The sequence below is a fragment of the Rhineura floridana genome, chromosome 7 (genome assembly GCF_030035675.1).
Source record: "Rhineura floridana isolate rRhiFlo1 chromosome 7, rRhiFlo1.hap2, whole genome shotgun sequence".
NCBI lineage: Eukaryota > Metazoa > Chordata > Lepidosauria > Squamata > Rhineuridae > Rhineura > Rhineura floridana.
The window spans coordinates 154,594,914-154,617,498 of NC_084486.1; the positions used below are offsets into that span (position 1 = coordinate 154,594,914).

Here is a 22,585-nt window from a genome sequence, read left to right on the forward strand (position 1 = left end):
CACAAGGAGCCCCACGGCAACGGGATCAGGCCACATTGGGGGGGAGATCGGGCCCAACAGGCTTGGTCTGGTTCAGCTGGGCGGGGCTCTTCCGCTCTCAGGAGTTCACTGCAACTCTGCAGGGTTCAGGCCCATCCTTTCTGCTTAGAGCATACCATTGCACACAGGCGACCCCCCCCACCGTGCCTGCCATCTCAAACGGGATAACTCTCCCCCTCCCCAGTGTTTCAGACGACATGTGACTACTCCTCACAAGCATCTTGTATGTCTGATTATTATGAGGTAACACCACCACCACCACCAAAAAGAAACCACATCAAATGCTTTTAAAATGCATTGCTTTTTCTCAGTTTAATATTGAATATTAGAAGAACAGGGATTTCAACCTTCCTATGATTCAGGTTCCTGCCTGATGAAATCTGCTTGCTGCTGCCCGCACTTTCCCAGTTATTCCATTAAATAACTACCAACTACCAATTGCGCCTCCCTGCCGCCGCCCCCGGAGGCTGAGATTTCTAATGGAGGGGCAAGGAGAAGCGAGGCAGTAGCAGAACCCAAGGCAGATAACCCGGAGAGACCAAAACAGATGATTGTCCGGCCCCTGACCTTCCCCATTCCAAAGGGGGCAGCAGCAGTTTCAGAGAAGGGCTGGGACTCAGTGGCAGAGCACCTGCCTGCATGCAGAAGGACCCAGGCTCAGTCCCCAGCAGCATCTGCAAGAAGGGCTTTGGAGAGACTTCTTCCTTGAAGCCCTGGAGAGTTTCTGCCTGTCAGTGTAGACAATACTGAGCTGCTTGGACCAGTGGTCTGACTCAGTACAAGGCAGCTGCCTCTGGTCCTAATAATACTAGATGTGAACGGACAGATGTTCCATTAGATCCTACAACTGAACCTGCCTCTGAGTACCAACCCAACTCATGCCAAGGCTGTGCTTTGGTCCAGGAGCTGCAATAATCCTATGCACGTTTACAAGGTATAGTTCTGCATAGGACTGGCCTTCAAAGCAGCAGTGCCCTCATGCAGATTCCACTGGAGGCAAGCCCCACGGAACTCAGTGGGTTTTACTGAGCATCAGTGAGGTTGATACCCTTTTTACCAGCCCCTACACCTTTGCCTCTTGCGGGTAGACTTTGTTGTTGTTGTTACGTGCCTTCAAGGCCATTTTAACTTATGGTGACCCTCTGAGTCAGTGACCTCCAATAGCATCTGTCGTGAACCACCCTGTTTAGATCTTGTAAGTTCAGGTCTGTGGCTTCCTTTATGGAATCAATCCATCTCTTGCTTGGCCTTCCTCTTTTTCTACTCCCTTCTGGTTTTCCCAGCATTATTGTCTTTTCTAGAGAATCATGTCTTCTCATTATGTAATTTCACTTTAGCAAGTTCATATTACAGATATCAGCAAGGAAGATTTTTTTTAAAGGCATGGAGATAACAAAAATCTGCCTTGCTGATTTCTGCAAATCACAAAGTTGTTAAAGGCACAGGTTGGTTTGTTTCCTGGTCAGTTGGCAACCCTAAAAGCACTGCATGAATGGACCATGTGTGTCTTCAGGATAACAGCTATAGGGTTGGAGAGTTTAAGAGATAAACATTGCAAAGGAGAGTCTGTAAGTGGAGTATATTCTTATGCTGGTGAGCTAAAGCCCTGAAGTAACATCAGCCAGTCACCCCAATGCCTCTGCACCGCCCCCTTCCCCTCTTCCTCGCTAACTCTTACTCACTGGCCACAGCTGGCCCTGGGGAAGGACAGGCCCCGCACCCTTCCTCATCTTCAGGGGTTGGCCACCTGTCAGTCGCCCCGCCTTCCTCCTCCCTTCCATAGCAGCTTGATCTGCAGGCACGCTAGCGGGGAAGGCGAGAGACACAGCTGAAGCATTTCCCTCCATGCTCCAGATCAGCCTGCTCTGCAAGGCACAGGCCAAGCCAACCACTGGGGGGGGGGTATTATGCCACTGCCTCACCTGTTATACTCTAGCATGGCCCCAGCATGTGAGGAACAGAAGATACGTGCAGAAGAGGACATTCCCCCTGGGGTGGTCTCTGTGTGTCTCTCCCCGTCTCCCCGTCTCTCTCTCTCACACACACACACACAAATATGTGCAACACTGCAAGCATCACCTCCTCGTCCTTCCTCCTCCTCCTTTCCTGACACCACTTCCAGCTGACTTGCTGGCCTCCCTCCTCTCCGTCCAGGGCTAAAAGGGAGTGTGAGCAGAAGGGCACTAGGTGGCAGCAGAGGCTCCTCCTCACTTCTTCATCAGCAGGAGGCCCTAGCAAAGAACCCAAACATCACCAGGTGAGCAGGAGGGCAGTGATGGCAGCTGCAGTCATGCCCTTGCTCACCTGCCCTCTTGCAATGAGCAGTGAGGGTGGGGACTGGGCCGAGCTTGGACCCAATCCCCGCTGCCAACTGCTCAAAGGGAGAGTGGGGTTGTGGGGGGGCACTGCTCCTCCTCCCCCTAGCCAGCTTGCTCGCCCACCCCTCTCCCTCTGGAGCAAGTGGGCAGCGATGGCAAAGGGAGCAGCAGCAGCAGCAGCTGGACTCTCCCTCTGGTGCCTGCCAATGCTGACCTCTGGAGAGGTGGGTCCTCCTGGGGAGATTTGAGGACTTTCTTTCATGCTGACCAAATCCCATTAAAGCTTCTCTTTCCAGCGCTTTATGTCCACCAGCTGTACTGGGACAGACGGCAAGTCCATTGAGCACGTGGCTTTGTACAAGGCATACACAAATCTTCCCAAGGCAACTGTGCAGCAAATTTCAACACCGAGCATGGACAAATACATCATCAGAGACACCTTGCAATACTGGTAGTTGGAAGTGAGTGAAACCCCCCAGGAGTGGAGCTGGGACTGGAGGAGAGGACGGCTGGCTGGGTGGCTGGTCCCAGGGCCTGGAGGGGAAGTCCTTGCTGGGCTGACAGACGGTGAGCAAAATGTGCAGCTGGTCGCAGCTCGAGGGGTTGTGTCCAAACCAATGGTGGGCACGTGGGGCTGTGTCACAGCAGAGGTGAGTGATGTGGATGTTGCAGCAGGGGCAGTCAGTTCCAGCCTGGTGGTTGGTTCTGCTGTCAAAGAGCCACATCCATTTGGGAGGCTGGCGTTGTAGTGGCACATCACAGAGCTTCCTGGGGTGGATGCCCCCACTGAAGAGAATGTCTCCACAGGGGTGCTCTCAAGCAATAAAGCTGTCATAGGTGCCAACTTGCTGGTTGTGATGGAGATCACAGGTCTAGTGGCAGGGGCTTCAGGGCTGCTTGTGGTTGTATCAGCAGTTGCAGTGGATGGCCTGATGGTAGTGAAGATTTGAGCAGTTGTAGATGAGCTGACAGTGGATGTGGTGGCAAGTGATGTCTCAGTTGTGATGTCAAGTGTGGTAGTTGCAACCCTGGTACTGGTAATTTCAGAGGCTGTGGTTTGAATATTTGTGATAGTTGTGTTTTCGTGGGTTGTGGGTGGAAACTCAGTGGTAGTTGTGGCTACTTTCAGGGCTGTTCTTATGGTAGTGATGGATACAGCGGGTGTGCTTGACACCTCGGTAGTGGGGGTGGTCATCTCAGGGCTTGTCTTGGTAGAGGTGGGGCTTTGAGTCATGGTGGTCATTTCAGGGGTCATGATTAGAGTCTCTGTGCTGGTGATACTGGTAGTTTCAGGGGATGGCCTGCTGGTGGCCACGATCTGAGTGGTTTTCCTGAGGCTCTCAGTGGTGGGGGGGGTGATTTGAGGGGCTGTTGTTGGAGTCTCTGTGATGGATACAGAGATTGTGCTTGAGACCTCAGTGGTGATCTCAGGGCTCATCGTGGTTGAGGTGGGGCTTTGAGTCGTGGTGGTCATTTGGGGGGTTGTGATTAGAGTTTCTGTGCTGGTGATACTGGTAGTTCCAGAGCTTTTCTTGGGGCTGTCAGTGGTGGGGGTGGTGATTTGAGGGGCTGTTGTCAGAGTCTCTTTGAGGATTGTGGCTGCTTCCTTGGTAGTGAAGGGCTCACAGGTGGCCGTGGATAAAACATCAGCAGTGGGTGGAGGAAGTGTGGTGGTGATCCTTGTCGTGGCAGCAGGAGGGAAAGTGGTAGTGGGTAGCGAAGTGCCTTCAGGGGTGGTTGAAGCGGGTGTGGTTGTTGGGCAAATCAGTTGGCTTTCGTCCAGCGAACTGACCACTTTCCCAGCCAGATCCCTGGGGCTTCTACATGTTACCTTTGTGTCGTCTTTCACTTTTTTGGGATTATCTTTCAGCCACTGGTGGAGGTAGAGAAGGAGGCAGTCACACCTCCATGGATTCTCACTGAGATGCACAGAGGCGAGCTTTGCAAAGTTGTCGAAGAGACCCACAGGAACGCTCTCCAGGTGGTTCTGGCGGAGCCTGAGGGTTTTCAGCCCTGCCAGCGAAGGCGGCATCAGGGCCTCCAGGGATGAGAGATTGTTCGCCTCTATGTTGAGCTCCGACAGTTTGTCGAGGCCTGTAAAGGCACCGGGAGGGAGACGTGTCAGCTGGTTCAGGGACAAGGTGAGCTTTGTGACACCTGTGAGGTTGACAAACACACCCTCCAGAAGAGCCTGCAAACTGTTCTTGCTCAGGTCCAGCTGCGTGAGCAAAGGCATCTCTCCAAACAGCTGACCAGGGAGGTGTTTAAGCCGATTGGAAGCCAGATTCAGCACTTTCAGTTTCCTCAGTCCAAAGAACGCCTTGTCTGGGAGGGTCTCGAAGTGGTTGCTGTCCAGAGACAGCTTCTCCAGGCTGGGCTTATTCCTTAACAAGTCGGGAGGCAGAGTTCGGATCTTGTTCTTCTGGAGGCTGAGCTCCGTCAGGCCGTGCTGACTGTCCAGGAGCCCCTCTGGGAGGCCGCTGATCTCATTCTCGTACAGCCGGAGGGTCTTCAGCCGAGGAAGCTGCTGGAAGACGTCCTTCGAGATGCCTGCAATCTTGTTTTTGGCCAAGTGTAGAAAGGACAAGTTGGGAAGCCCATCAAAGACTCCATCAGGGAGAGAAGGAATATCATTCCAATGCAGATAAATCTCCTCCAAGTCCCCAAGACCTTCAAAGAGTCCTTTCTCGATCCCTTTGACGCCCGAGTCTCGCAGATTCAGCTTTTGCAGCCGAGGAAGAGATCGGAAGGTGCCCAAGGGGAGGTCGCCTAGCTCTGCCCCAGTGATTTCCAGCTCCACCAGTTTCTCTAAGTTGTCAAACGCTCCCACCTCCACGGCTTTAATCTTGTTGCCAATAAACAGAAGTTTCTCCAGGTTGGGCCTGTTCTGGAAGGCGCCCTCCTTGATTTCAGCAAGGCTGGTCTCCACAAAGAACATCTCCGTGATGATGGGATTTGCTGATGATGGAATCTCCGTGACATCCCTAGTTTTGCTGTAGACATCCTGGTATGGCTTGGGGCACTCATAATCCTCTTGGCCCTTGCAGGGCTCCTCAGCTTGGCCAGTTTCAAAGACCAGCAAGAGGAGGACACAGTCCACGGGGAGCATGCTAGAAGAGGAGCACAAGGCAGTCTGTTAGGCCTTGCCCCAGCAGAGCCCGTGCCTGATAACCCTGCCCTCTGCAGCTGGGCATCCTAATTTCTAGGATTCTGCTCCATCATGCCCATTGTTAGCGTGGGCCTCTTCTCAGCCTGAGCCTGGCCCCCTCCCCTCCCCTCCTCGCCCCTCTCCCAGGCCAGCCAGCCATGAACTGGGAGCCGGATTTGCCTCCATCAAAGAGCTTCTAGACCTGCTTAGTAAAATTCATTTTAAGAGGCTCAGAACTGACTCATGTCTCTTTTGATTAAAATAATGCTTGCACCCCTAAAAATTAATTTCCTAAACTTTCCTAAAGGATCCAATGGTTTTCCATTAACCTAACAGAAGAAAAGGGTTAAATAAAGACGGGCTCCACTTGAACCAGAATGGAACCAGACTGCTGGCACTTAAAATTAAAAAGGTGGCAGAGCAGCTTTTAAACTGACTGAGGGGGGAAACCCGACAGGAGCTGAGAAAGGTCCGGTTCGGAATAAACCTCCCCCCTGGGATAAAAACCAAAGAAATGATGAAATTTTAAAAGGGGTAGGCCTAGAAGTAGGCATTGTGAGAGCAGGGGCACAGGATATAAATTCAGAAGAGCAAAATTACCACAGGCCTAACCACAAGTGCCAAAGACACTTGAAGAGAGACAGAGCATTGATATAGTGAGCATAACGGAGACCTGGTGGAATGGAGAAAACCAGTGGGATACGGTTATCCCTGGATATAAACTATATCGGAAGGACAGGGAAGGACGTATTGGTGGCGGAGTCGCTCTATACGTGAAAGAAGGCATTGAATCCAGCAAGCTCGAAACCCCAAAAGAGACAGACTCCTCCACAGAATCGTTGTGGGTGGTGATACCATGCCCCAGGAGGGACTTAATACTGGGAATGATCTATCGTCCCCCTGATCAAAATGCTCAGGGAGACCTTGAGATGAGATATGAAATTGAGGAAGCATCCAAGCTAGGAAATGTGGTAGTAATGGGTGACTTCAACTACCCGGACATAGACTGGCTGCATATGTGTTCCAGTCATGACAAAGAAGCAAAGTTTCTAGATATTCTAAATGACTATTCCCTAGACCAGTTGGTCATGGAACCGACCAGAGGGACGGCAACCCTGGACTTAATCCTCAGTGGGGACAGGGACCTGGTGCGAGATGTAAGTGTTGTTGAACCGATTGGGAGCAGTGACAACAGTGCTATTAAATTAAACATACATGTAACTGGCCAATTGCCAAGAAAATCCAACACGGTCACATTTGACTTCAAAAGAGGAAACTTCACAAAAATGAGGGGATTGGTAAAAAGAAAGCTGAAAAACAAAGTCCAGAGGGTCACATCACTCGAAAATGCTTGGAACTTGTTTAAAAACACTATATTAGAAGCTCAACTGGAGTGCATACCGCAGATCAGAAAAGGTACCGCCAGGGCCAAGAAGATGCCAGCATGGTTAACGAGCAAAGTCAAGGAAGCTCTTAGAGGCAAAAAGTCTTCCTTCAGAAAATGGAAGTCTTGTCCGAATGAAGAAAATAAAAAAGAACACAAACTCTGGCAAAAGAAATGCAAGAAGACAATAAGGGATGCTAAAAAAGAATTTGAGGAGCACATTGCTAAGAACATAAAAACCAACAACAAAAAATTCTATAAATACATTCAAAGCAGGAGACCATCTAGGGAGACGATTGGACCCTTGGATGATAAGGGAGTCAAAGGTGTACTAAAGAACGATAAGGAGATTGCAGAGAAGCTAAATGAATTCTTTGCATCTGTCTTCACAGTGGAAGATATAGGGCAGATCCCTGAACCTGAACTAACATTTGCAGGAAGGGATTCTGAGGAACTGAGACAAATAGTGGTAACGAGAGAGGAAGTTCTAAGCTTAATGGACAATATAAAAACTGACAAATCACCGGGCCCGGATGGCATCCACCCAAGAGTTCTCAAAGAACTCAAAGGTGAAATTGCTGATCTGCTAACCAAAATATGTAACTTGTCCCTTGGGTCTTCCTCCGTGCCTGAGGACTGGAAAGTGGCAAATGTAACGCCAATCTTCAAAAAGGGATCCAGAGGGGATCCCGGAAATTACAGGCCAGTTAGCTTAACTTCTGTCCCTGGAAAACTGGTAGAAAGTATTATTAAAGCTAGATTAACTAAGCACATAGAAGAACAAGCCTTGCTGAAGCAGAGCCAGCATGGCTTCTGCAAGGGAAAGTCATGTCTCAGTAACCGATTAGAATTCTTTGAGAGTGTCAACAAGCATATAGATAGAGGTGATCCAGTGGACATAGTGTACTTAGACTTTCAAAAAGCGTTTGACAAGGTACCTCACCAAAGGCTTCTGAGGAAGCTTAGCAGTCATGGAATAAGAGGAGAGGTCCTCTTGTGGATAAGGAATTGGTTAAGAAGCAGAAAGCAGAGAGTAGGAATAAACGGACAGTTCTCCCAATGGAGGGCTGTAGAAAGTGGAGTCCCTCAAGGATCGGTATTGGGACCTGTACTTTTCAACTTGTTCATTAATGACCTAGAATTAGGAGTGAGCAGTGAAGTGGCCAAGTTTGCTGACGACACTAAATTGTTCAGGGTTGTTAAAACAAAAAGGGATTGCGAAGAGCTCCAAAAAGACCTCTCCAAACTGAGTGAATGGGCAGAAAAATGGCAAATGCAATTCAATATAAACAAGTGTAAAATTATGCATATTGGAGCAAAAAATCTTAATTTCACATATACGCTCATGGGGTCTGAACTGGCAGTGACCGACCAGGAAAGAGACCTCGGGGTTGTAGTGGACAGCACGATGAAAATGTCGACCCAGTGTGCGGCAGCTGTGAAAAAGGCAAATTCCATGCTAGCGATAATTAGGAAAGGTATTGAAAATAAAACAGCCGATATCATAATGCCGTTGTATAAATCTATGGTGCGGCCGCATTTGGAATACTGTGTACAGTTCTGGTCGCCTCATCTCAAAAAGGATATTATAGAGTTGGAAAAGGTTCAGAAGAGGGCAACCAGAATGATCAAGGGGATGGAGCGACTCCCTTACGAGGAAAGGTTGCAGCATTTGGGGCTTTTTAGTTTAGAGAAAAGGCGGGTCAGAGGAGACATGATAGAAGTGTATAAAATTATGCATGGCATTGAGAAAGTGGATAGAGAAAAGTTCTTCTCCCTCTCTCATAATACTAGAACTCGTGGACATTCAAAGAAGCTGAATGTTGGAAGATTCAGGACAGACAAAAGGAAGTACTTCTTTACTCAGCGCATAGTTAAACTATGGAATTTGCTCCCACAAGATGCAGTAATGGCCACCAGCTTGGATGGCTTTAAAAGAAGCTTAGACAAATTCATGGAGGACAGGGCTATCAATGGCTACTAGCCATGATGGCTGTGCTGTGCCACCCTAGTCAGAGGCAGCATGCTTCTGAAAACCAGTTGCCGGAAGCCTCAGGAGGGGAGAGTGTTCTTGCACTCGGGTCCTGCTTGCGGGCTTCCCCCAGGCACCTGGTTGGCCACTGTGAGAACAGGATGCTGGACTAGATGGGCCACTGGCCTGATCCAGCAGGCTCTTCTTATGTTCTTACTATGCAGTCTTCAAGATGACAGCAGCTTAGCTGGGAGGCCCCAGCCTGTAGCGTTAAGGATGGCTAACAATTTTTGGTCCAAGGGCCAAGCCTCTGGGGGCTGCACATACCAGGAGTGGTTGTGGTCAGACATGGGTGTGGGCACGCACACACTGTAGCACAGAGCAAGAGAGGTGTGCAGGACACACAGGCAGGGATCAGGTTAGCTGAGGGAGGTTGTCCCCCCCTCCCCCATTCATCCCATGAGAAAGGGCCGGTTTAAACACCTAGGAGGGAGCTGGGTGGAAACCTCTCCGCTCAACCCAAAGACTCTGGGCCGACTTTAATTTTTTCCCCTTTGATGCCACCAAAATCAGTGGCGTCTTGAGGGACCGCATGAGGCCCCCATACCAGGAGATGGCCACCCCTGCTTTGAAATAACTAGACAGGCTGTCCTCCCAGACTGCCCCCACCCCAGAATCCCTCCCCTGAATTGAATGGAAGGACCTGATAGCAAGAGGCGTGCTGGAAAAGAAGAGGCGGCAACGGTCCTTCCGAACCCCACGGAGCAATTTAGTGCATGATCCTCACTTACCTGCCAAGTCCCAGGGAATGTCACTGAGCTGCTGGAGTCACACGCAGGCTGCAAAGGGAGAAGTCTTTGGCCTTATCTTAGGGAGACATCCCACTTTGGAGAGCGGGTAGGGGGCGAGGATCTGCACCGCACAGCTGTGAGGCAGGCTGCTCTGCCTGGCAAGATAACCTGCACTGACTGGCTGTTGTTGTCCCAAAGCGTGGCACCAGCGAAGTCCTGGCCTCAGTGCTAAGGAAGGCATCTCTCCGGGCAAAGCAGGCCTTCTAAAGTGCTGCACCCGGGCCAAGATGACTAGCGGGTTCTGCTCCAAAGACTTCCATGACAGGAATTGCCACCACACTTCCTCCACCCACTGCTGGTGTTTTAACCACAGCCACCTGCGAGCCCTTCACTACCAGAGACTCCGACAACAGCCCCTCAACTCACCCCACCAGCACCGACAGCCTCAGGAACACCTCTGGTGGCTCAGCACCAAATGGAGATCCCAGCGGCAGCTGCTCTCTGCCATTGCTGCCCACTCGCTTCAGAGGTAGAGGGGTGGGCAAGCAAGCTGGCAAGGAAGAGCAGCAGTTGCCCCCCCCAACCTCACTCTCCCTTTGAGCCGCTGGCAGCGGGGATTGGGTCCAAGCTGGGCAAGAGGGCAGGCGAGCAAGGCTAGGACTCCAGCTGCCATCACTGCTTTCTGGCTCCGCTGGTGGTGTTGGGTTTTCCAGCAAGTGGGCTGGAAGTGGGGGCAGGACAGGAGGAGGGGGGAGGCGATGCTTGCAGTGCTCTCCCTCTCTCTCTCTCTCCCCCTCTGTGTGTGTGTGTGTTTGGAGTTGTGTCTGAGAAAGGCTGGGAGCTGGAGGCAGGCAGAGAGACTGGCTCTCTGCACCATGGCTTTAGGATGCCTCCTCTAACCCTGATGGAAAAGCTGGATATTGGACTGCTGATGCCTTGAACCCCTCCATCCTAAGCTCAGGCTGGAATGTGTGTAAATAAATAAACCATATTTCATAAGGACATTGCAGTCGCCACTGACCTTCTTCCCAAGGAAACCAAACCCTGGGCGAGCGCAGGGACCCCTGGAAATCTCACTGCTTGGAGATTGGGGTGGTGCGCAATTTATGCATTCTGTTCATCCCCCTTACAGCTGGCCCTTCTGCAAAGGCATGGGAGGGAGCCTGAGAGATGCAGCCCACGTTCCCAGTCCCCATGTCTCTATTCCATCTCCACGTAAATAACCATGTGCCTTGTGTGCACCATCTCTAGAGGAGAATCCAGATCGGGGTAGGCAATGTGGTGCCCTCCAGAGGGCACTGGACTACAACTCCCAGCAGCCCCTGCCACCAGCATGGCCAATGGTTAGGGATTATGGGAGCTGTCGTCAGAGGAAGGCAATGGGAAACCACCTCTGAATACCGCTTACTATGAAATCCCTATTCATAGGGTCGCCATAAGCTGGGATCAACTTGAAGGCAGTCCATTTCCATTTCCATTTCCCCTCTTCTTGGTCTGTTGCTTAACTCGCCTTGACACTTTGTCAGCTGGGCCTGTCTCTATGATTTTATGATGCTGGAGGCTGGACAGATTGCTGATGAGGTATACAGAAACTGTCTCAAGGTCGTCAAGGCCTTTGCACACATCACACACTCCTACACTACAGAGCGGTGATCAAAGCCATCTGTAGGTGGCAGAAGATTCCCTACAAGGACTGGTGAAGAGGTCATTTTTGAGCATTTCATATGATCAAGCCAGCCATGCCTCCTTCTAAAATTATAGAATCTGGCCAGGCTTGAATACTGTTTTCTGCTTCTCTGTCACTGCCACCATTTAACTGTCCTTTCTCATTGTCAGAGAGATTCCTTGAATTACTGAATTCAATGTCTACACATTTATCTCCTGCTGCTACCAAACTGCTTGGATGATATAGATGGGATGCTATCCTCAGGAGTCAACTTGTCTCTTCTGCAATTACAGAGTTCTGCCTCTCCACAACGTCTTGGCTTTTTGAAGTAGTCTTTGCGAGAGGGACTGGACCAGCTGCCCTGAAAGAGGCAGTGATCCGACTGCTCCTGCGAAAGCCCACCCTGGACTCATTGGTTTGTGACCAGTACCGCTACGGTCACAGATGCCGTCTTAACGTGCAGTGTCCAGAACTGGATGCAATGTTCAAGATGAGGCCTAACCAATGCCAAAAGGGAACTAGTACTTCATGTGATTTGGAAACTAGCATTTGCCTTTTTTGCAACTGCATTGCACTCTTGGCTCATATTCAGCAATGTGTACGACTAGCTATGGTGGCCAGGCAACAACCAGCCCTCTGGGATAGCAAACACAGGCACGTATCATAGTCAAGGCTGTGGCATTCTGCACGACACCAGAGTTCTTCCAGAACAGCCAAGTGTTTAAGGCAGCATGTTCACAATGCTAAGGCCTGTCAGTGAGCCAGACCTCCTGCAAACTGCGATCTGGGCAGAGAAGACGTCTCCAGCCCAGGTAAAAGGTTTTAGGAGGCCAAGCTGACAAACAATGTTTGGGGGAAGCCCCTCAACCCTCCTAGTGAAGAGGGAAACCCCTGAAGATGGCATTGCATGGGGGGTTGGACTCCATGGCCTTAAAGGGCCCTTCCAACTCTGTTATTCTAGCTCGTGGAACAGGCTCCCTCACTCAGATTTCTGTACACAGGATTCATATTTCATTTAAGTGAACCTTCTTATAAATTATTCTGGCTAAAGACTCTAACTACTATGAAGGATGAATCACATCATTGGAAAAACCAGCAGTGAACCACACAGGATCAGATGTAGCGCTTACTAGAGCCACAGCGTGTGATGATGGGGCAGCAGCCACACAGGGGCGGCTACTTTAATTCAGTGCCCAGACTAAGAGGTCTTGGCATTGTTTCCCCTGCTCCCAAGGTTAGAAATTAAACCCTCAGGACAAGAGCCTGTAGGTCTCCCATAAGAACAGCCCGCTGGATCAGGGCAGTGGCCCCTCTAGTCCAGCATCCTGTTCTCACAGTGGCCAGCCAGATGCCCCAATAGGAAGCCCACAAGCAGGACCTGAATGCCAAGAGCACTCTCCCCTCCTGTGGTTTCCAGCAACTGGTATGTAGAAGCATACTGCCTCCGCTGAAGGAGGCAGAACATGGCCATGATGGCTAGCTGCCATAAAGAGACGCCTCCTCCTCCTCCATGGATTTGTCTAATCCCCTTTTAAAGCCATCCAAGTTGGTGCCCATCTCTGCCTCTTGTGGGAGTGAATTCCATAGTTTAACTATGAGTTGTGAGAAGAACTTCCCTGAATCATTCAGCTTCACTGGATGTCCACCAGTTCTAGTGTTAGCAGAGAGGGAGGAAAACTTTTCTCTCCACTTTCTCCATGCCAGGCATAATCTCATAAACCTCTATCGTGTCACCTCTTACTTGCCTTTTCTCTAAACTAAAAGCCTCAAATGCCGCAACCTTTCCTCAGGGGAGTCACTCCATCCCCTTGATCGTGTTGGTTGCTCTTTTCTGAACCTTTTTCAGCTCTGCAATATCCTTTTTGAGAGGAGGCAACCTGAACTGTACACAATATTCCAAATTCAGCTGCACCATAGATTTGTATAACAGAATTATGATATCAGCAGTTTTATTTTCAGTACCTTTCCTAATGGTCCCTAGGATAGAATTTGCCTTTTTTCACAGCTGCCGTACTCTCTCAACCAATTCGATGATCAACCCCCAACTCCCATGGGTACTTCTTCACACACCACATGGTGAAAACAATGGAATTCCCTGCCACCAGCTGGGGCAACAGCTGCCCAGATTGGGGCCAATGGGGAACTGCCCCACCAACCAGAATCTGCCCCACCTGCTTGCCTTCTTACTTACAGCCACCCAGGTGGTGTGCACACTCACAGGAGGGAGGAGGAAAAGAGAAACACAGCTGAGTGTAGCAATACACGGGGACTTCAGTTACCCCGATATCTGTTGGGAGACAAACTCTGCCAAACACGGCCCCTCCAAGAAATTCCTGACTTGTGTTGGGGATAACTTTCTCCTACAGAAAGTGGAGGAAGCAACCAGAGGATCTGCTATCCTGGAGTTGATTCTAACCAGCAGAGATGATTTGGTGGATGAAGTGGCAGTTACGGGAACTCTGGGGGAAAGCAACCATACCATACTTGAGTTCTTGATTTTAAAGGAAGCAGAAGCTGAGAGTAGCCATACGCGCACCCTGGACTGCAAGAAATCTGGTTCTAATACACTCAGGACAATGGTAAGTAAGGTTCTGTGGCAAGCAACCCTAATGAAAAAAGGCAGTCCAAAATGGATGGGAAATTCTAAAGACACCATGAGAACAAAAGGGGGAAACAGCAGAAGAAGCCAATGTGGCTTCACAGAAAGCCAAGATGACCTGAAAACAACAGGACATATACAGGAAGTGGAAGGAAGGCCAGGCCACAAAGGAAGAGTACAGGCAGGTTGCCTGGAATGGCAGGGATGGCGTCAGGAAGGCTAAAGCTGAGAATGAGCCAAAATTAGCATACACACACACACAAAAAAGCTTTCTTCAGGTACATCCATAGTAAAAGACAGAGAAAAGAAATGGAGGATTAGCTGCTGAGTTAGGATGACAATCCCCTTTAGGATGCACACCTTAACGTGGTGAGGGGGCTTGAGAGTGTTGGAGAAGCCGAGAGCAAGGCCGTCAGGAGTCTAGACCAAGAGGCTACACTCCAAAGGGGCACCAAGGCGGAATGGTCAAAGCTGAGACACCAGACTAAGATGCATCCAAACTCAGAGGAAGGCAATGGTAAATCACCTCTGAATACCTCTTACCACGAAAACCCTATGAACAGAGTATCCAAAATGCAACACGAGATAGTGCTGGAAGATGAGACCCCCAGGTAAGAAAGCACTCACCAAGCTACTGGGGAAGAACAAAGGACAAGTACGAGTAGCGCTGTGACTAATGACGCAGCTGGGTCAAAGCCGAAAGGAAGCCCAGAGGCTGATGCGCACAGATGCGAAAGGAGAGTCCGGAGTTGTACAACGCACACAGTAGGAACATGGAATGTGAGAAGCATGAACCAGGGAAAGTTAGAAATTGTCAAGCAAGAAATGGAACGTCTCAACATTACAATCCTTGGCGTGAGTGAATTGAAATGGACGGGAATGGGACATTTATTTATTTATTTAAAAATATTTCTATCCCGCCCTTCTACTCTATAATAGGGCACTCAAGGCGGCTTACAAAAATAAAATCAAACACGTACATAATAAAATTGTAAACAATAAAATTACAAAAACATTAAAATAAATTAAAATACATAAAATACAATACATACACACACACGCATATATATAGGGAGTGGTACTAAAGGGACTACAAAGGTAAAAATTAACATAGAAGGCATAAAATCACTGTCAGGCTCTACCTTCAGTCCCTCCCAAAGGCTCTCCAGGACAAGATTGTTTTCAGAAGTCTCTGGAAAACCAACAGGGAGGGAACAGAGCGGAGTTCTTGGGGTAGGGTATTCCAAAGCTTGGGGGGCCACAGCTTCAAAAGCTCTCTCCCACATTTTCAATCAAAAAAGGTAAAGGTGTCCCCGCACTTATAGTGTGAGTCGTTTTCCGACTCTTAGGGTGACATCTTGCGACGTTTACAAGGCAGACCGTATATATGGGGTGGGATTGCCAGTTCCATCCCTGACCTTTCTTTACCCCCCAGCATATGCCGGGTACTCATTTTACCGACCACGGATGGATGGAAGGCTGAGTGGACCTTGACCCCTTTTACCAGAGATTCGACTTCCTCCTTCCGTTAGAATCACACTCCGGCCGTGAGCAGAGCTTCGACTGCGTTACCGTCGCTTACCACTCTGCGCCACGGAGGATGATTTTCAATCAGGCAACTACAAAATATTTTATGCAGGAAATGAGAAATTAAACATCCAAGTCTATGCTCCAATGGCAAACACAGAAGAAGAGGAATTGGAGAGATTTTATGCAGAAGTGCAGGAAGAAATTGATCACACACCAAAACAGGATGCTCCGATAATCATGGGGGACTGGAATGTAAAAGCAGGGAACAGATAAGAACTAGAAATTGTGGGGAAATGGGGCTTAGGAGATAGAAATGAATCAGGAGACTTATTGAATTCTGTGAAGCCAATAATTTGTTTCTCGCAAACACATTTTTCAAGCAACTGAAAAGACGACTGTACATGTGGACATTACCAAATGGTCAATATAGGAATCAAATCGATTATATAATTGGATGAAGATGGAGAAGTTCCATACTTTCTGCGAAAACAAGACGAGGAGCAGACTGCGGCACAGATCATGAACTGGTCGTATCAAAGATCAGAGTAAAGCTAAAGAAGAACAACAAAGCACTCATAACGCCAAAATACAATTTAAATAACATCCCAGAAGAATATAAAGATCAAATAAGAAACAGATTTGAGGCTTTAAACTTAGTTGACAGAGAACCAGAAGAACTATGGAAAGAAGTCAGAGACATTATCAGGGAAGAACACAGAAAGAGAATACCTCTATTTAAAAAGAAAGACCTAAATGGGTGACTGACAAAACTCTTAAAATGGTTAAAGAGAGAAGGAAAGCAAAAGGAGAGTGTGTCATGAACTACCACTGCCAGTTCAATCCAGGACTCAGTTCCCAAACCCAGAGAAATCGATCCTGACAAGGCACACTCCGTGCCTTCCTTACCAGGACTGAGTAAACCAACAACAACCCTGCAACGTAGGTAGACTGCCATCGCCCCCAATCCTGGTCACCCACTCTGGGCCAAGGGGAAAGCCGAAGTGCCAGAAATAGACCTGCCAAGGATTCCGAAGACAAGAGCCAAAGGTACACCCCTTGTCCTGGAGCCTTTAGGCAAAATACCCAAATATACGGTAGCCCATGGCTAATTGGCCAAGGTACTGGATTCAGAGGCAAATCTCCCCCACAATGAACACACACTGGTAAATAAGAAGTAGCTTTATTAAATAAAATATAAGTGCACAAGTATAGCAGCAAAATAGTTCCTTAAGATCCACACCCCTGAAGGCCAGATAAAATACTGAGTTACAGTCACATACAAAAATAACAAAACTGTCTACCCTAATCTATGCTTACAATAGAGGTAAACAGCAAACCACCTCATGGTTTCACATCTCCCCAGAGATGCATAGCCTGGATAGCGGATGAAGATGGAACCCCACATAGGAAGCATCAGCAACCATAGGAGACCATTGGGGGAGAAAGGCTCAGGTCTGAATCCTATTCTTATGGGGAAATACCCAGCAACAGCCAGGAATTAATTAGCCAATCAGGGGGCTTTCTGAAGATGAAACCTTCTGGAGCTTTCATGCCTAATGTTCTCACACTCACCAACCTTCCCAGGCCGATTGGCCTTGAAGTACCAGCCTCAACTGATAAGCAAGTGTTCTTGCTTGTAGCCTAATTAACTAGCTTCAGCTGCGAGAACTGGTCTCATGGCCTTCTTAGAGGCTCCATTTCAATCAAGATGTCCCCCCCGCCCCCAATTCCTTGCCTCAAAACCATTTTAAAAACCAGGCTTTCTTAACAGAGAGAAGCACAGTTAGAACCCTAAATGCAATAATACAGCAACTAGTAAATAGGAACAAAGAGAACTACTATAATAATTATTGTACAGAAACAGAAGATAATAAAAAGGAAAAAACAAGAGCCATATTCCAAAAGATTGGAGAAATTAAAGGGAAATTTAAACTAAGAGTAGGGATGTTGAATAATTAACAGGGGAACACACTGACTGACCGAGATGAAATAAAAGGAAAATGGAAGCAATACACTGAAGAACTCTATAAAAGAGATGCCAGGATGGCAGATTCATTCACGGAGGAACTGTATGATGAAGAACCAGAAATTTTAGGATGTGAGGTGAAAGCTGCTCTTAAAATGCTTGGAAGAAACAAATCACCAGGAATAGATGGCATACCAACAGAGACTGAATCTGTCCAAATTGACAAAAGTTTGTCAATAAATATGGAAAACAATGGCCTACAGACTGGAAGCGTTCAATATACATCCCAATTCCAAAGAAAGGGGTTCCTAGGGAATGCAGTAATTGTCAAACTATTGCCTTAATATCCCATGCAAGTAAAGTAATGCTCAAGGTTCTACAACAAAGGCTCTTACCATATATGGAACAAGAAATGCAAGCTGCATTTTGAAAGGGAAGAGGTACCAGAGATCATATTGCAAACATACGTTGGATAATGGAACGGACCAAGGAATTTCAGAAGAAAATCACTCTGTTTTATACATTGCAGAAAATTTGATTGAATAGATCACGAAAAACTATGGAATGCTTTAAAAGAAATGGGGGTGCCACTGATATGGAATTCTTATAATAAACAAATAAACTATATATGGCCTACAGACTAGAAGCATTCAATATACATCCCAATTCCAAAGAAAGGGGTTCCTAGGGAATGCAGTAATTGTCAAACTATTGCCTTAATATCCCATGCAAGTAAAGTAATGCTCAAGATTCTACAACAAAGGCTCTTGCCATATATGGAGCGAGAAATGCCAGACCTCCAAGCTGGATCATATCGCAAACATACGTTGGATAATGGAACAGACCAAGGAATTTCAGAAGAAAATCACGCTGTGCTTTTATAGATTACAGCAAAGTCTTTGACTGTGCAGATGATGAAAAACTATGGAATGCTTTAAAAGAAATAGAGGTGCCACAGCATCTGCTTGTCCTGATGTGCAACCTATACTCTGGACAAGAGGTTACTGTAAGGACAGAATATGGAGAAACCGATTGGTTCCCCATCGGAAAGGGTGTGAGACAGGGTTGTATTTTATCACCCTATTTGTTTAATCTGTACGCAGAACATATCATACGGAAAGCAAGATTGGACCAAGAAGAAGGAGGTGTGAAAATTGGAGGGAGAAATATCAATAATTTAAGATATGCAGATGATACCATACTACTAGCAGAAACCAGTAATGATTTGAAACGAATGCTGATGAAAGTTAAAGAGGAAAGCTGAACGTCAAAAAGACTAAAGTAATGACAACAGAAGATTTACGCAACTTTACAGTTGACAATGAGGACATTGAACTTGTCAAGGATTATCAATACCTTGGCACAATCATTAACCAAAATGGAGACAATAATCAAGAAATCAGAAGAAGGTTAGGACTGGGGAGGGCAGCTGTGAGAGAACTAGAAAAGGTCCTCAAATGCAAAGATGTATCACTGAACACTAAAGTCAGGATCATTCAGACCATGGTATTTCTGATCTCTATGTATGGATGTGAAAGTTGGACAGTGAAAAAAGAGGATAAGAGAAAAATCAACTCATTTGAAATGTGGTGTTGGAGGAGAGCTTTGCGCATACCATGGACTGCAAAAAAGACAAATAATTGGGTGTTCAAATTAAACCAGAACTACCAGGCCCGGATGGCATCCACCCGAGAGTTCTCAAAGAACTCAAATGTGAAATTGCTGATCTGCTAACTAAAATATGTAACTTGTCCCTCAGGTCCTCCTCCCTGCCTGAGGACTGGAAAGTGGCAAACGTAACATCAATATTCAAAAAGGGATCCAGAGGGGATCCCGGAAATTACAGGCCAGTTAGCTTCATTTCTGTCCCTGGAAAACTGGTAGAAAGTATTATTAAAGCTAGATTAACTAAGCACATAGAAGAACAAGCTTTACTGAAGCAGAGCCAGCATGGCTTCTGCAAGGGAAAGTCCTGTCTCAGTAACCTATTAGAATTCTTTGAGAGTGTCAACAAGCATATAGATAGAGGTGATCCAGTGGACATAGTGTACTTAGACTTTCAAAAAGCGTTTGACAAGGTACCTCACCAAAGACTTCTGAGGAAGCTTAGCAGTCATGGAATAAGAGGAGAGGTCCTCTTGTGGATAAGGAATTGGTTAAGAAGCAGAAAGCAGAGAGTAGGAATAAATGGACAGTTCTCCCAATGGAGGGCTGTAGAAAGTGGAGTCCCTCAAGGATCGGTATTGGGACCTGTACTTTTCAACTTGTTCATTAATGACCTAGAATTAGGAGTGAGCAGTGAAGTGGCCAAGTTTGCTGATGACACTAAATTGTTCAGGGTTGTTAAAACAAAAAGGGATTGTGAAGAGCTCCAAAAAGACCTCTCCAAACTGAGTGAATGGGCGGAAAAATGCCAAATGCAATTCAATATAAACAAGTGTAAAATTATGCATATTGGAGCAAAAAATCTTAATTTCACATATACGCTCATGGGGTCTGAACTGGCGGTGACCGACCAGGAGAGAGACCTCGGGGTTGTAGTGGACAGCACGATGAAAATGTCAACCCAGTGTTCGGCAGCTGTGAAAAAGGCAAATTCCATGCTAGGGATAATTAGGAAAGGTATTGAAAATAAAACAGCCGATATCATAATGCTGTTGTATAAATCTATAGTGCGGCCGCATTTGGAATACTGTGTACAGTTCTGGTCGCCTCATCTCAGAAAGGATATTATAGAGTTGGAAAAGGTTCAGAAGAGGGCAACCAGAATGATAAGGGGATGGAGCGACTCCCTTACGAGGAAAGGTTGCAGCATTTGGGGCTTTTTAGTTTAGAGAAAAGGCGGGTCAGAGGAGACATGATAGAAGTGTATAAAATTATGCATGGCATTGAGAAAGTGGATAGAGAAAAGTTCTTCTCCCTCTCTCATAATACTAGAACTCGTGGACATTCAAAGAAGCTGAATGTTGGAAGATTCAGGACAGACAAAAGGAAGTACTTCTTTACTCAGCGCATAGTTAAACTATGGAATTTGCTCCCACAAGATGCAGTAATGGCCACCAGCTTGGATGGCTTTAAAAGAAGATTAGACAAATTCATGGAGGACAGGGCTATCAATGGCTACTAGCCATGATGGCTGTGCTCTGCCACCCTAGTCAGAGGCAGCATGCTTCTGAAAACCAGTTGCCGGAAGCCTCAGGAGGGGAGAGTGTTCTTGCACTCGGGTCCTGCTTGCGGGCTTCCCCCAGGCACCTGGTTGGCCACTGTGAAAACAGGATGCTGAACTAGATGGGCCACTGGCCTGATCCAGCAGGCTCTTCTTATGTTCTTATCACTAGAAGCTAAAATGATGAAACTGGGGTTATCATACTTTGGACACACAGTGAGAAGACATGATTCATTAGAAAAGATAATAATGCTTGGAAAAACAGAAGGAAGTAGAAAAAGAGGAAGGCCAAACAAGAGATGGATCGATTCCATAAAGGAAGCCACAGACCTGAACTTACAAGATCTGAACAGGGTGGTTCATGACAGATGCTCTTGGAGGTCGCTGATTCATAGGGTCGCCATAAATTGTAATCGACTTGAAGGCACATAACGACAACGACGACTGTGTAAGTCATTTATGGATCAGGACTGAATTAGCAGGAGCTTCACTTCTGAGGTTTGCAGAATCCCATTGCTAACTTCCTTTGAGTATCAAAATGGGTTTATTCCTACCTTTGGCTTCTCAACTTTTAATCCCAAAGAGGTCCTATCCTCTTAACCCATAACTGCGACACATTCCTCAGAGTCTGTGGGAGACCCTTGTTAAAAACGTGCCCACTAATCCTCCCTATAAAGAATTCCCGGGGTCAACTCCCAACTCCAGGGCAATTGATCCAGGGCTGAGTTAAGACAACACTAGCCCTGTAAGGTAGGTAGACTGCCACCACCCTTTAAACCTGGTCACCCAGTCTGGGCCAAGGGAAACCCAAAATGCCAGAAATAGACCTGCCAAGGATTCCAAAGGACAAGAGCCAAATTGCACTCCTTGTTTTGGAGCCTGAGGCAAAAATACCCAGTTATACGGTAGTCTGTGGCTAAATGGCCAAGGTGCTGGATTCAGAGCCAAAATTCCCCCTGCAATGAACACACACTGGTAAATAAGAGGTAGTCTTCATTAAAAAAGAAAATTAAGTGCAAAAATATAGCAGCAAAATAGTTCCTTAAACCAAAAACCCAGGTTAGGGAAAATACAAAGAGTTCAATCACAGGACAAAAACAACCAACCTGTGTAGCCTGTTCTAGACTCACACATTATAGAAAGACAGGCAGAGTAACTTCCTGGTTCCACATCTCCCCAGAGAGGTATGGCCTGGATAGCATTAGGAAGATGGAACCCCAACATCAGGTATCACCAAAGAACATCAGGGAACGGCATCAGGTATGCAACCTGGAGCGTCAGCATCAAGCCAAACTCTCAACTCTACTTTTATGAGAAAAGGCCTGGCAACAGCCAGGAATTTATTAGCCAGTCAGGGGGCTTTCTGATGACGAAATATTCTAAAGCTTTCACACCTGACATTTGTGGTTTCTCCTCCCTTCCCAGCCCTGTGGCCTTGAGGCACTGGCCTCAAGCTGATGCACAGGTGTTGTCACTCACTGCCTCATTAACTGAATTCCGCTGTGAGAACTGACAGTCCCACAGCCTGCTAGAGGACCTGATTCAGGCAAGACGTTTCACCCATAACTCCTTGCCACAGAACCATCTTCATTAGCAAAACCAGGCTTTCTTTATACCCCACCCTTTCCAGTCTCGTTTGCATATACCCACACAGAATGTAGAGACATGTCAGGTGTAAAGTTATGCATACTGGAACAAAAAAACCTTAATTTCACATACACTCTCATGGGATCTGAACTTGTGGGGACTGACCAGGAACGAGACCTTGGGGTCATAATGTATAGCTCAATGAAGATGTTGACCCAGTCTGTGGCAGCTGTGAAACAAGCAAATTCCATGCTAGGGATCATTAGGAAAGGTTTTGAAAACAAAACTGCCAATATCATAATGCTGTTATATAAATCTATGGTGCAGCCGCATTTGGAATACTGGGTACAGTTCTGGTCGCCTCATCTCAAAAAGGACATTGTAGAGCTGGAAAAGGTTCAGAAAAGGGCAACCAAAAT

At 47.3% G+C, this 22,585-nt stretch overlaps 1 protein-coding gene across 3 annotated transcripts; it reads right to left on the reverse strand.

Moving 5' to 3' along the window:
• Window positions 1-307: 307 nt before the first annotated feature.
• On the reverse strand, window positions 308-21,818 carry LOC133389633 (platelet glycoprotein Ib alpha chain-like). Of its 3 annotated transcripts, XR_009764147.1 has the most exons (3): window positions 9,653-10,160; window positions 2,572-5,467; window positions 309-2,270 (listed from the first exon to the last, which is right to left on the reverse strand). XR_009764147.1 is itself a non-coding variant. In XM_061637643.1 (2 exons), exon 2 carries the CDS (start codon window positions 5,464-5,466, stop codon window positions 2,635-2,637), a length of 2,832 nt encoding a protein of 943 aa, XP_061493627.1. In that variant the 5' UTR covers window position 5,467; window positions 21,686-21,818; the 3' UTR covers window positions 308-2,634. The 3 variants fall into 3 exon arrangements, 2 of the variants coding, with proteins under 2 accessions (XP_061493627.1, XP_061493626.1); XM_061637643.1 differs by lacking the exon at window positions 9,653-10,160 and adding an exon at window positions 21,686-21,818 and having other exon boundaries at window positions 308-5,467; XM_061637642.1 differs by having other exon boundaries at window positions 308-5,467.
• Between the last annotated feature and the right edge of the window lie 767 nt (window positions 21,819-22,585).

Bases quoted from the DNA above. Each gene is read 5' to 3' on its own strand.
- LOC133389633 (XM_061637643.1), bottom strand. From the start codon at position 5,466: ATGCTCCCCGTGGACTGTGTCCTCCTCTTGCTGGTCTTTGAAACTGGC.